At 37.9% G+C, this 12,727-nt stretch overlaps 1 protein-coding gene across 4 annotated transcripts in view; it reads left to right on the top strand.

Moving 5' to 3' along the window:
• FACE2 (farnesylated protein-converting enzyme 2) overlaps positions 1-12,727 on the top strand; it is a 210,827-nt gene that overhangs the window by 154,835 nt on the left and 43,265 nt on the right. For 3 of the 4 annotated variants that reach the window (XM_089384611.1, XM_089384610.1, XM_089384609.1), the window contains exon 7: positions 9,326-9,409. The exons of the other annotated variant lie outside the window; for it this stretch is intronic. In XM_089384611.1, coding sequence (XP_089240737.1) covers positions 9,326-9,409 — 84 coding nt within the window. The remainder of the gene's footprint in view (positions 1-9,325; positions 9,410-12,727) is intronic. 4 annotated transcript variants of the gene reach the window in all.

The following is a 12,727-nucleotide window of genomic DNA, read 5'->3' on the forward strand; positions in this document are numbered from 1 at the left end:
TACCGCACTATTATGGTCAACCCCCTCATGGGAAAGCTTTTTGGGAGCATGATAGAGCGAAGAATCAACAGTTGGGCAAAAAGTAAGGGAAAAAGGGCAAAAGGACAAGCAGGCTTTAGACCTAGACACTCTACCATTGACCATTGTGTCACCCTTAGACATTTGATAGAGAAAGTTTGGGACAAGCAAGGTGAAACAACCTATTGTTGTTTTGTGGACTTCAAGAAAGCCTTTGACACAGTGCCTAGAGACAAACTATGGAACATGATGGAAGAGTTGGGTATCCCAGATGAGTATAGAGCAGCAGTTCATAGACTTTATGAGAAGGTTAGAGCTAAAATTAGAACAAGTGAAGGAATGTCTGAATGTTTTGGTAGCGATATTGGTGTTAAACAGGGATGTCCTCTATCCCCCACTTTGTTTGGTTTATATATTGATAAGCTGGAAGCTTGGTTAAGCAAAGCGGATGGAGAAGGGGTTCATCTAGCAAGCTATGTGGTAAAGTTGCTTCTATACGCAGATGATCTTATCCTAATCTCAAAAACAACACATGGATTAAGAGAACACTTAAAGGCCTTAGAACACTTTTGTCAGGAGGTTGGGATGCAAGTGAACATTAACAAGACCAAAATCATGATTTTCTCTTTAAGTAGAAAAGACAAACCAAGCACTTTTCTTTTCGAAGGTAGTCCTCTAGAGATAGTGAAAGAATACAAATATCTTGGGATTGAATTCCACCAGAAGCTCAGTTGGGAGACTTGTAGGACGAAAAGAATTCAAGGAGGATGGAGAGCCTCATACTCCAAAATAGGTGCAGAAAAGCTGAACTTTGGGATTGGAAAACCAAGAAAACCCTTTTTGGTTTGTTGGTTACGCCGATTGTTCTCTATGGTTGTGAAGTATGGGGAAGTAGCATGTCAACTTGCAGCTAGAGGCAGTTAGAAAGAATACATAAACAACTAATTACTAGCAATCTCAAAGTTAAAGCCATAGTCTCATACGAAATCCTTTTGGCTGAAGCAGGTACTTTTCCATTGGAGGCAACAACGATAATCAGGTTAATAAGCTATTTAGATAAGGCCCAGGATTAGATCGTAGGAAGAAAACTTGGATGAAGCAAAACAAAAAGTGGTTGAGTAAGTGGAATATCAAGCTGCATGAATGCCCTAGCACCAACGAAGAAATAAAAAAATTGTGATGGAAAAATTTAGGATTGCCATGTGGACCAATCACAATGGATGTAAAAAAGCATACTACATCAAAGAGTTCAATCCAACTTGTGACCATGGTGAGAAAACATATTTAGGAGCAGCTATTAAAGGAAAAGCAAGGGTGCTAGTGGCACAATTGAGGATAGGGTCACATCACCTTAGATGTGAGACTGGTAGGTGGAAGATCCCTAAGGAAGTTTGGGAAGAGAGAACTTGCATTTTCTGCAATAAGGGTGTGGTGGAGACGGAATGGCACTTTGTCATGGAGTGTGCAGCATATAAGAATATCCGCATTTAGTATGAAAACAATCTAAAGGTTGACAACATGCATCATCTATTTGACAAAGATAAAATCAATCAGATTGTTAGCCTTCTAGTCAAGACCCATAGCAGAAGATCCAACATCGAAAGGAATATGAAGATGAGTTAAGGTTGTTATTCTCTTGGTCCCTTAGGCTGCTCAGCCTCGTGGACATCATTAAAATCATTCATTTTCATTTTCATTTCTGGTCAATTTATTTTGTCTTCAAAAGCGGGACCCACTGACCTTAAAATAGCTTAAATGAGGTCTAACGTGTTCTAGGAAGACATTAGAGTGTTCCTAGTATACCTTAAATTAGCTCAAATGAAGTTGAACCTTTGCTAGGAAAACATTGGAGTCTTCCTAGTGTTCTTTTCTTTCTTAATGAAAAAGTCATCAATAATTATAAATATAATATTTTGAAGAAATTTCAACCCCCACTCCGGTTATCAGTTTTCCTTATCACCCCATGCATTTAGTTTTAAATCCAAGCATGATAAAAATTCTAAAATCTGGAAATGACAATATTTTTCTAAAAACACAAATTTAGAGATTTCACAATTGCTGAAATTGTAGAAATAAAACACATCAAAATTATGACAGCCACAGAAAATAACACAGTGATTTTTGGTCAATGTGACCTTGGAAAAACACCCTACAACCCTTGGGGAAAACCAGTTTGAGAACTCTTCTTTATTTCTGAAAATGCTTTTATAAAGAAATTGAAATACATAGTAAAAATTCCAGCAACCACAAATTACAACTTATCTCGATTTGCGTGCTTGAACTCCACCTCGAAAATCTGAATCATGCCAATCAGCAAACAACCAAAACATAAATTTTCCAGCAATAAAACAACATTAAATGCTGTACGGCTTGCCTTGAAAAACGTGCCCAAAACTTCTTGTGCGCTATACGGTCCGTACGGATTTCAGCAGTATGGCTGCCTTGAAAATCGTGCCCAAATCTGCCTCGAAATTTGTGCCCTTGTTGCTGTCTCTCTTCCTCGATTTCTGTGCCTTTCTCTTGCTGTATGATTTTGCCTTGGGATGCATGCCAATGAATGCTACTGCCTAGATTTGCTGAAATGTCTTCTTGCTGCTCTCCTTCACTTCCTCACTGCTCAGAAATTTTCTCCTTGCTCTGTCTTCTCTTTCTCTCAAATGCTCATGAAAGAATGAATTGATCTCTCTCTTCTCTTCTCCTTTTACTCTCTAAATGACCTTTTGGGTTACCCTAAGATCTAATGGCTGAGATTCATTTAGATCTAGGGATGAGAATAAATGTGCATTTAATTCTCACTTTCTATTTTTTAACTCATCCACTTAAATAAAGACCCACTTAGCCTTTTATTTCCATAGTCACTTTTTCACTTTCTAATTCTTCATCGACTTTAATAAAGTCACCTTTAAATTAGAATGTAACTTTACCACTTATAAAGTCACTTTTAAATTAGAATGTAACTTTACCACTTATAAAGTCACTTTTAAATTAAATTGACTTCACCACTTATAAAGTCACTTTAGGAGAAAAGTACAAGTAAATTTGGACACTTTTCCCTAGGCCAAAAATCAAAGCTTTAGGGAACCATTTGTCCTCTGGTACCCAAATTTTAACATATTTTTCTACATGCACACTAATTTATTGCTTTTCCTTTTCTTCTGCATGAAAACTAGGGCTGCAATGCACTCTGGAATGATAGATTAAATTGATGTTATTTTCCCTTTAGATATGCAAAATTACATATTAGGGAGAAACATTCAGCAGAACAGATTACTAATACTAAAAGCCACCATCTATATCTGGCTTGACTTGGAAGTTGCAAATAGCAATTTGAACAAGTGTAAAACCAAGAAAACAGAAAGCATCTTTCAAAATTTCAGTGGTCCATTCTTCAAGGAATCTGTAAGATCCCCTCTTGGAAATCTTCCAAAATATCCACTGTAAATTTTAGAGTTTGTTTGGATTTCCAGTGAAGTGTTTTTGTCAAACAGTTTGGGACCAAATTGCTTTAGGTGTATTTCTTTGTTTTGGCACACAATAATAACATGGAACCCAACATGGTATTTATCACGAAAATATCTAAGTTACCAGATCTGGCAGAGGCAAGAGGAATATTGCTGGATCCACGGATCTGAACTGGATCCGGATACGATACACCAAAAATACGGCTAAAATTATTTTATAAAATACAGTTTTTGGAAACGACAAATTTTCCCAGGATACGGATCCCGCTAATGGCTGCCGGAAACGGTGAAATGGTCACCGAAAAGTCAGCAAAAAGCAGATTCTTTTTAGGTTTCGATTGTCGGTTTAGGTTTAGATATTATTTTTTACGTGTATATTATAATGTGGTTGGCGTATATGTTATAACGTGCTCCGCTTTTGTCCGCATTCACCAGTCGGCCCCTCCTGCACACTTTCATTTGTTCCGGGCTCACTGCCGGCCCCTCCTGCACACCTTTATTTGTCCCGGGCTCACCGTCGGCCCCTCCTGCACGTAGCACACAACACCTCTGCTCACGCTGCTGGCCCCTCTGCACGCAGCACCGCAACGCTTCTGTTCACGCTGCTGGCCCCCTGCACGCAGCACAGTGACACTCAGCACTGACACTGTTCACGCCTGCACACAGTCAGGCAGCACACATTCGCCGGGTTTAACAAGGTATTTAAATTTTTAATATTCATTTTTTGTGATATAGTGTAGTGTAGACTGTGTATTTAATTTAATTTTATGCATAGGATAATATATATTATGTACAAATGTTTAATATTCATTTTTTGTGATATATAATATATATTATATAATATATAATATATAATATATATTATGTACAAATGTCAAATATAAATTTACTTCATTATAATTTATAATATTTACAATATTTAGTAATTTATATTAATATTTGACTATTTAAATTTTAATGTATTTAAATTTAATTTTAATGTATTTAGGGTGCAATGCTATTTAAATTTAAATTTATTTATTTTTAATGTATTTACAATTTAATTTTTAATTGTTTATTGATAATATATTATAATTTGACTTTTATATGCAGTTGCAACTTGCAAGTAATCAATAGTTGAATAGAGTCTATACCATTATCATAATGGAACCATCACAAGATTCACAACATGAGCATAGTGAAGGGGAAATCATCAAAACAGACCCAAAATCTCCTCTATGGCAGTATGTGGAGATTATTGGAAAAAATCCCGGAGGTGGTTCATTTAAATGGAAGTGCAATGAATGCCAAGATATAAAAAATGGCTCATATACTAGAGTGAAGGCTCATCTCACCGGTCAAACTAACACAGGGGTGCAAGTATGCACCGGGCCAAAAGATGCAAATGGCAAACCTGGCCAAGGTTTGAGTCCTGGAAAAATGAAATTCTATGCATCTTTGCAAGAAGCTGCTGATAGGAAGCTTGCTAAGGGAAAACACCCTGTGCAAAGCTCTACAACTAGGCCTCCATTGCCATCTAGGCCTGCTGCCACATCTAATAAAAGGGCCACTCTAGGCCCTCTTGAAGCATGTTTCAATAATCAAGGTAGAGACATAGCTGATGAACATGTAGCTCGTTGCATCTATGCAAATGGGCTAGCATTCAATTTGGTGCGTTCCCCTTATTGGCAACAAATGATTAAGGCAGTTAATGAAGTGCCAAAAGGGTACAAAAGCCCTGGATATGAAAAGGTCCGCACTACTTTGTTGGCATCAGAGAGACAATCCGTGGATAGACAGCTACAGGCAATTCGGGATACATGGGCAGAAACAAGGGTGTCCATCATTTCTGATGGATGGAGAGACCAAAGAAACCACCCATTAATTAATGTTGTTGCAGTATGCCCCCATGGGGCAATGTTTTTAAAGGCTGTTGATTGCAGTGGAATAGAGAAAGATGCATCTTTCATATCCACAATTCTTATTGAGGCAATAGAAAGTGTGGGGCCACATAATGTTATCCAAGTCATTACGGACATTGCACAGATTTGTAAAGCTGCAGGTTTGATTGTGGAGGGTCGATATGATCACATCTTTTGGACTCCATGTGCAGTACATTCATTGAACCTTATGCTTGCCAAGATTGGTGAGATTGAATGGATTAATGAAATATATGTAGCATCAAAAGAAATCCAAATGTTCATAACAAATCATGCAACGTCCCAAGCCATTTATCGGGGTTTTGCAAAGTTGGAGCTACTGAAGGTACTTTTTTAAATCAATACTATTTGTATTAGAAATTCTTATTTTTAATTACAAATTTATATATGGTTTCTTATTTGAGATTTGACTTTTTGAAACTTGTAGGTTGCTGAAATTCATTTTGCCTCCCACACTTGTCATAAAGAGACTTGTGGAGGTGAGACAAGCACTACAAGCAATGGTCATTGACCCTCTTTGGGAATCATGGAGGACTTCCACTTTTAATAGAGGGCAAAAAATCAGCAAAAAATCAAGTCCATCATTCTTGATGATGCATGGTGGGACAAGGTTCAATATCTTCTACGGTTCACTGAACCAATCTTGACCTTGATCAGGGCATTTGATACAGATACACCTTGCTTGGGGGAAGTTTATGAAAACATTGACAGTATGTTGGAGAGGATAAGAGAAATTATCAGGGCAAGTGAAAATGACCCTTATGAAACATTCTATTATTTAGTGAAGGAAACAGTTACAGAAAGGTGGAACAAAATGACCACGCCATTACACCTTCTCGCATATGCATTACACCCTAAATACTATCATTCTAAAATTTTGTCTTTACCTGGTAGAACAACACCAAATAAAGATTCTGAAGTGGTACAAGGATACAAGACAGCTTTGAAGAAAATTTATAGAGATATGGGAGTAGCAATGGAAGTCTGCCAAGAATTTGGAGGGTTTGTACAGTGTACTGGTAGCTTTTCAGATCCAGTAGCTATGGATGATCGAGGACATTTTGATTCTATTACTTGGCGGGGCTTCCATGGTGGGGATAACATTCATCTCTCTACTCTAGCCACCAGGTTGTTATCATAGGTTGCTAGTTCCTCATCAGCTGAGAGGAATTGGAGTACATATGGCTTCATCCATTCAGTGAAGCGAAACAGGTTGGGAGCGGCAAAGGCTGAGGACCTTGTTTATGTTCATTGCAACCTCCGTCTTCTATCACATGTTGAACTAGAGTATAAAAAAGGTCCAAGCAGGATGTGGGATGTGGAGCTTGAGATCTCTAACTTGAACCTGACACTGAATGCCATGACTCACCTCAACCTATTTGAGGATATTGTTCCACCACCAGTCCAACCTACTGATGCAACTTCCTACATTCCAGGACCCCCATCATCTATTCATGATGTAGAGTTGCAATATGCAGAAGATATAGATCCATTTGATGATCTGTAAATGTATTTACTATTATCATTTATGATATTATGAATCATGATCCTTTTTGTTACTTTGTATGAGGGACGATGCACCATTTCAATGTTTCAATCTTCATATTTATCATTCAATGTTCTAAAAGTGTTTGATGGTTTCATGGAGTATTTGATTTTTTAGCTCTAAGGTGTTTTTTAAAATTTTATATATATATATATATATATATATATATTGTACGTAACGTATCCTTGCCGTATCCGGATCTTAGATTTTCAAAAAACTAGCAGATCCGGATCCGGATCCGTATCTGTATCCGAATCCTGGTAACTTAGGAGAATATGCATGTTACAGCAATTTTGAACACTATTTCTCCATCAAGGAAAGCCCAGAAATACACACCAGAAAGACTACATTCAATTCATAGTGATATAAACAAGGATATAGTGCACAGAAATACAAAGGAACCTGGTATAGGTGGCTGCCAGTTCAAATATATAAGCACAATTTTCTTATAAGAATGCTCCAGCACTGTATTATAGAGATATGCTGTCCAGGTACACGAGGAATGGTCCAGTCTTCAATAATAAGGCCACATGTCCCACTCATTAGTATATGATAGGCTGAATACAATATATATCAGTCCAGAAATAAGGAAGGGTTCACGATCTGATAAATAGAAAATATATATGGCTTTGATATGGAGAAACACGCCCAGAATAGATGCCACACTTCAACCCTTGTAGAGAAACCACCCATGGGCTGATAAATGTGAGAACATGGCTCCAAACAGTGATATGATAAGGAAATCAAATCACCAAGGGATTTGTGCCCTTATAAACTCAAGTGCGTACCAGCATAAAGGGATTTCAGCCAGAATTAAGAGAAGATAACCCTGATTCCCATGCTTGGTCAAGCTAGACAATAATAGGTCATTCCCTCAAGGGGATAAACTCAGTCAGCAAGAGAACAAGGGAAAACTCATCCCTTTCAGCAGAGAATTTGACCTCTGAACTCAATCCCCTCTTCCAAAAACTCGTCCTTGATTTATTGTGGAGATAGACCCTCAAGAAGGATGTCAGATTTGGCTTGGACATCCACCTGAAAGATGATATATAGAAAACCCAAAATCAGAAGATAAAATCAATTGATAAAACCTCTTTACCTTAATATCTTCTGCAAATCCTTTACTCCATGATAGTGCAGTGGTGAAATTTGAGTGATTTCACTCTCAGAACCAACTAGGGTGTCTAGTTTCAACGTCGAAGCTAGCAATGGCGTCTAGGGTTAGCTTCTCTCCTAAAACAGCTCTTTTCTCCAGATGCAAGTGTTAGAATGAAGAGAGACTCCTCATTTTTCTCTTTTTATAATTGAATGGCCATTTTTGCCGCCATTTATCCTTTTAAATTTTTATTAAGTCACTTTAGGAGACTTTAACTTTATAAAATTAATGTTACTTTTCATTAGCCTAAGCTATGCCCCCCTTTTCACCCCTTATGCAATTATAAAGTTTTTCTTAGGCCAATCATGTTCCCTTATTAAAATTTTCCCCACCTTAGCCTACGGGAACTTTTAGGCTAGCGGAACCGTCTTATTTCTCCTAATTGGTCAGCGACATTACAGAATCTCTGCTTTAAGTGTATGCCATGCAAGGTGCCTACAAATGATTAAAAAAAGCAAAACACAATATTTTTTGGAATGGATGTATGATGTTGGGTCAATGTATACTTAGAGGTTTTAAATACACAAAGTGAAATATTACTAGCATGAGGTTGGTGGTATAAGTTCATATTTCTTCATGGACACATATTGAACCTCCAGCCACATGATGTGGATGACATATAACTAGATTTTAGCACGGACTGATGATATTAGACTTAATCTGTTTAATTGCACAAAGTTGAATGATATAAACTCACATTTTCATGTGATCTCACGAGGGAAGAAATATAAAATTTTGAGGTTATGAATTGCAGATATGCAAGATGGTCCTGGAAATACTGACGCCGGTCTAAGCGAACTATAATTTAGGCAGGGGGGAACATTTTACGGTTTAACATTCAACTCATGATAAAATTAATCCTTAAGTTATCATTCCTAGGCTAATAGCAAAGCTAGAATAGTAGGAACAAAAGTGCTAATTCGTATATGGAAACACTAGTATATTGACCCCGAACTATATCTGGTCATTCATTGGGACAGCAATTTGTAAAGTATGCCTGATAAGTACTTTGAAGCATTTACAAGCTAAATAAAGTGTTGAGAAGCAATAATATTAGTTGTCAAAAGGTTGATCATATAGATGATGCTGTACAAAAATTCAAATAATCAGTTAGAACAATGCCTTTAATAGCTGAATCTGGAGTCTGGACCAGTAATTCATTAAGTACTATTTGTGCATATAAAATTTTGCATTGTTTTAAGTTGTAACTACTTATATTTTGTAGGGCATCTGGTTGCTCCAATTGTGACTCACACATTTTGTAACATCATGGGATTGCCAAGCATGTCATGTATACAAAGGGGAAAAGGTATGTAATACCCTCGGTTCTGCCAATCGTATATTTTACTAGGAAGAAAATATATTTATTTTACCAAGGTCCATATGGGCCAATGGAGTACATATTTACAAAATCTTAAGGGATTACCAGAGTTAACACTCTGTCCAGGTTTCCCATCAGATTCAATTGTCTTTCTCAGATACACCATATTAATTACTGAAACAGAAAAACTGCTAGAGCAGTTAGACTACGACCTCCTAATGACAACCTATTAGACTTGTGACATATTTAACAATAAAATGACAATTAAAGTGCTACATACCACCCCACTGAATATATCCATTTGAAATTTATACCAATGTAAGCAAAAACTAGAATATGTTAGATCATACCAAGAACCAGACTGAAACATAATTTTGGTATCCGAGGGTCAGGAACACAAAGATAATGCAAGAGGATCCACCTCTGGGGATGTTTCATCGTTCTCCTCTATGGTAATAACTAACCTGCTATAGAGCTCTCTGATGATCATATTAAGCTTGTGCTCCAATCTTTTGTCACATTCCTTATCAAATCTCGCGTCTGGCAGTTAGCCCATCCGCTCTCTTCATTTGGTAGTTCCAACTTCTCTGATTTTTATACCAAGGAACAACATCCTGTTTCGACTTTCCTCTAGTGCTGTTGGACTTACCAATTGGCAAAGGACTAATGTACTTCTTACTTGAGCACTGCTGTTACAGTAAAGAAATTCCTCTGAGGTCTGGATTGGCCTGAGTTGTAAAGCTACACTTGCCCTCCTCTTGGTAAATAGCTTGATTTGTCTCCCTGATTCTTCTTTGGACCCACTCTTATTAGAGATTAACCCCAACTGGGCTTACCCCTCAGCCCATACTGCCTTAATTTGTCCAAAGTTGGGGAAGAAACCTTCTTGTTGAAGTTTCTGGATAAACAGCAATTAATGGAAAACAAAAATTTCCCCTTTGAATAATGGTTTCCTGGATCTTAGCCTTGTGAATTTTCAGCGTCACAGCTGTTATGAAATAGAATATAAAACAGTAATGAAATGATTTTCTAATAGTCCAATCTTCTAGGCAAACTAAGGAGAGAAGATATCAAACTATCTTGATAGTTTCAGGCATTTAGGGTAACTTAACCCGCATAAACTAAATCTGTAAATAAATTTCTATGGCAGTTATAACAGCAGTAAAACTGCAGATATAGCAGCGAATCATGCGAATCTGTGATCGAACTGCGAATAGAACTGTGCACCTGAATTTCGAAATTGTGCTTCTATCTTGAGGAGATCGAACTTGCTTGAGAGTCTCTTCAAATGAGGTCGAGTTCCTTCTTATATATCAAACTGCATTGCCTCTCTGCAAGCTCTCTCCGCCTCTCTGTTTTGTATTTTCCGGAAAGTCCTTCTCCCGGATTCTCTCTGCGCGTCAGTTGCAAGATCTCCCCATTCGATTTTCCTCCTGAGAACTTTTCACCTCAGAAAATCGATTTCCTCAATCTCTCTGTGTGTTTTCAAATGAATCCCAAGCCTCCATTTTATACTTTCCCTGTTGAGTCTTCAACGGCAGAGATTAAGTCTCTAATCAACTGCTAAGATTAAAACATGACTTGATCCACTTTTTAGATCATTCTCACCCATATTTTGATTAATACCCATTAATATTTTAATTTCCCTAAGTTTAGACTTAGGAACTCCATTAAAATATTAATTATTTTAATAAAATACAATCTGGGTGGAATTTCACCAAACGGTTACTGGGTTCTTAGAACTCATGTGCCTTAGCCTCTCCACCAATTTTCAAGGCTAGAGCACTTCCGATGCTACCAAAAACTAACACTCCCTCTTAGCGAGGAAAGTGCTCTAGCAACAATGTCCACCTTCATGCGACTTTGTTTCTAAAGCATCTCCTTTCTGCACTGTTGTTGCCACCAACACTGTGCTACTGCTGCTACTATAATGTTGCCCATGACACTGCCCTGCCACTGCTGCGTTTGTACTACAACTTCCTCTCAAACGCTGCATCATTCTGTTGAAAGGGATTTTCCAACATACCCATTTGTTTTCGAAATTGAACAAACTTGGCTCTTTCTAGAGCCTTGGTGAGTATGTCTACCACCTAATTTTGTGGGAGTGTACTCCAATTGTATCGCTCCACGTTGAACACAGTCTAATAAAGTGACACTGAATATCAATGTGTTTGGAGCGATCATGAAATACTAGATTTTTAGAGAGCTTGATACAACTTTGATTATCACAGAAGATCCTTGTTGCTTCCATCCTTCTCCTCAATAGATTTACAAGCAGTTTCTTGAGCCATATAGCTTCACATGTTGCTTTGCTAGCTGCGATATACTTAGCTTCAGCAGAGCTCAGAGCTACAAACTTTTACTTCTTACTGGACCAAGAGGTCATCCCAGATCCAATACCGAAGCAATACCTAGTGGTACTTTTCCTGTCTATTGAACTTCCTGCCCAATCTGCATCAGTGAATCCACTCAATTCGATATCATTGCCTTTGGTGTACCTTAATCCAAAATTTGATGTTCCACGCACATACCTGAGAATGTGCTTTGTTGTTGCCCAATGCACCCTTTTTGGTTCCACAATGAACTGACTAAGGTTGTTGACATCATAACACAAGTCTGGCCTGGTGTTGACTAGATACATAAGTGACCCAATGAGTTGTCTGTATAAGGTGGGGTCGACTTCCTTGTCTCCTGAAGCATCTATTTTCTTCCAATTGGTAATCGTATACGTAGCCATAGGTCGACAATCCTGCATTCTGAATCTTTTTAGAATTTTTGATGCCTATGTTCCTTGGCCAAGGAAGATCTCGCCATCCTGCTGCCAAACTTCCAATCCCAGAAAATAGTGCATTAGCCCCAAATCCTTCATATCAAACTGAATTTCTAGGTTCTTACAATCCTCTGAGTCTGGATGATCTTGTCAAAAATAGATCATCCACATACAATACCAGAATCAACGGCTCACCTTCTACCAGCAGATAATAAAGATTGGGATCAGCGTCGCTCTTGGTGAATCCCAACTTCTGTAAGTCGTTGTCAATTCGACCATACCAAGCTTTGGGTGCTTGTTTTAGCCCGTACAAGGCTTTCTTCAACTTGCACACATGAGTTCAATTTTCATATGTTTTGAAACCTTTTCGCTATTCGATATATACCTCTTCTTCTATCACCCCATTCAAGAATGCTGTCTTGACATCCATTTGGTGAATCTCCCATCCCATCTGTGCTGCAAGGGATATACTAGATCTAATAGAGGTATATCGAGCTATTGGGGCAAAGGTTTCCTCATAGTCTATTCCTTCCTTT

Source organism: Pinus tabuliformis, chromosome Q (assembly GCF_031772625.1).
Source record: "Pinus tabuliformis cultivar Carrire ecotype Pingquan chromosome Q, CPIR1, whole genome shotgun sequence".
Taxonomy (NCBI): Eukaryota; Viridiplantae; Streptophyta; class Pinopsida; order Pinales; family Pinaceae; genus Pinus; species Pinus tabuliformis.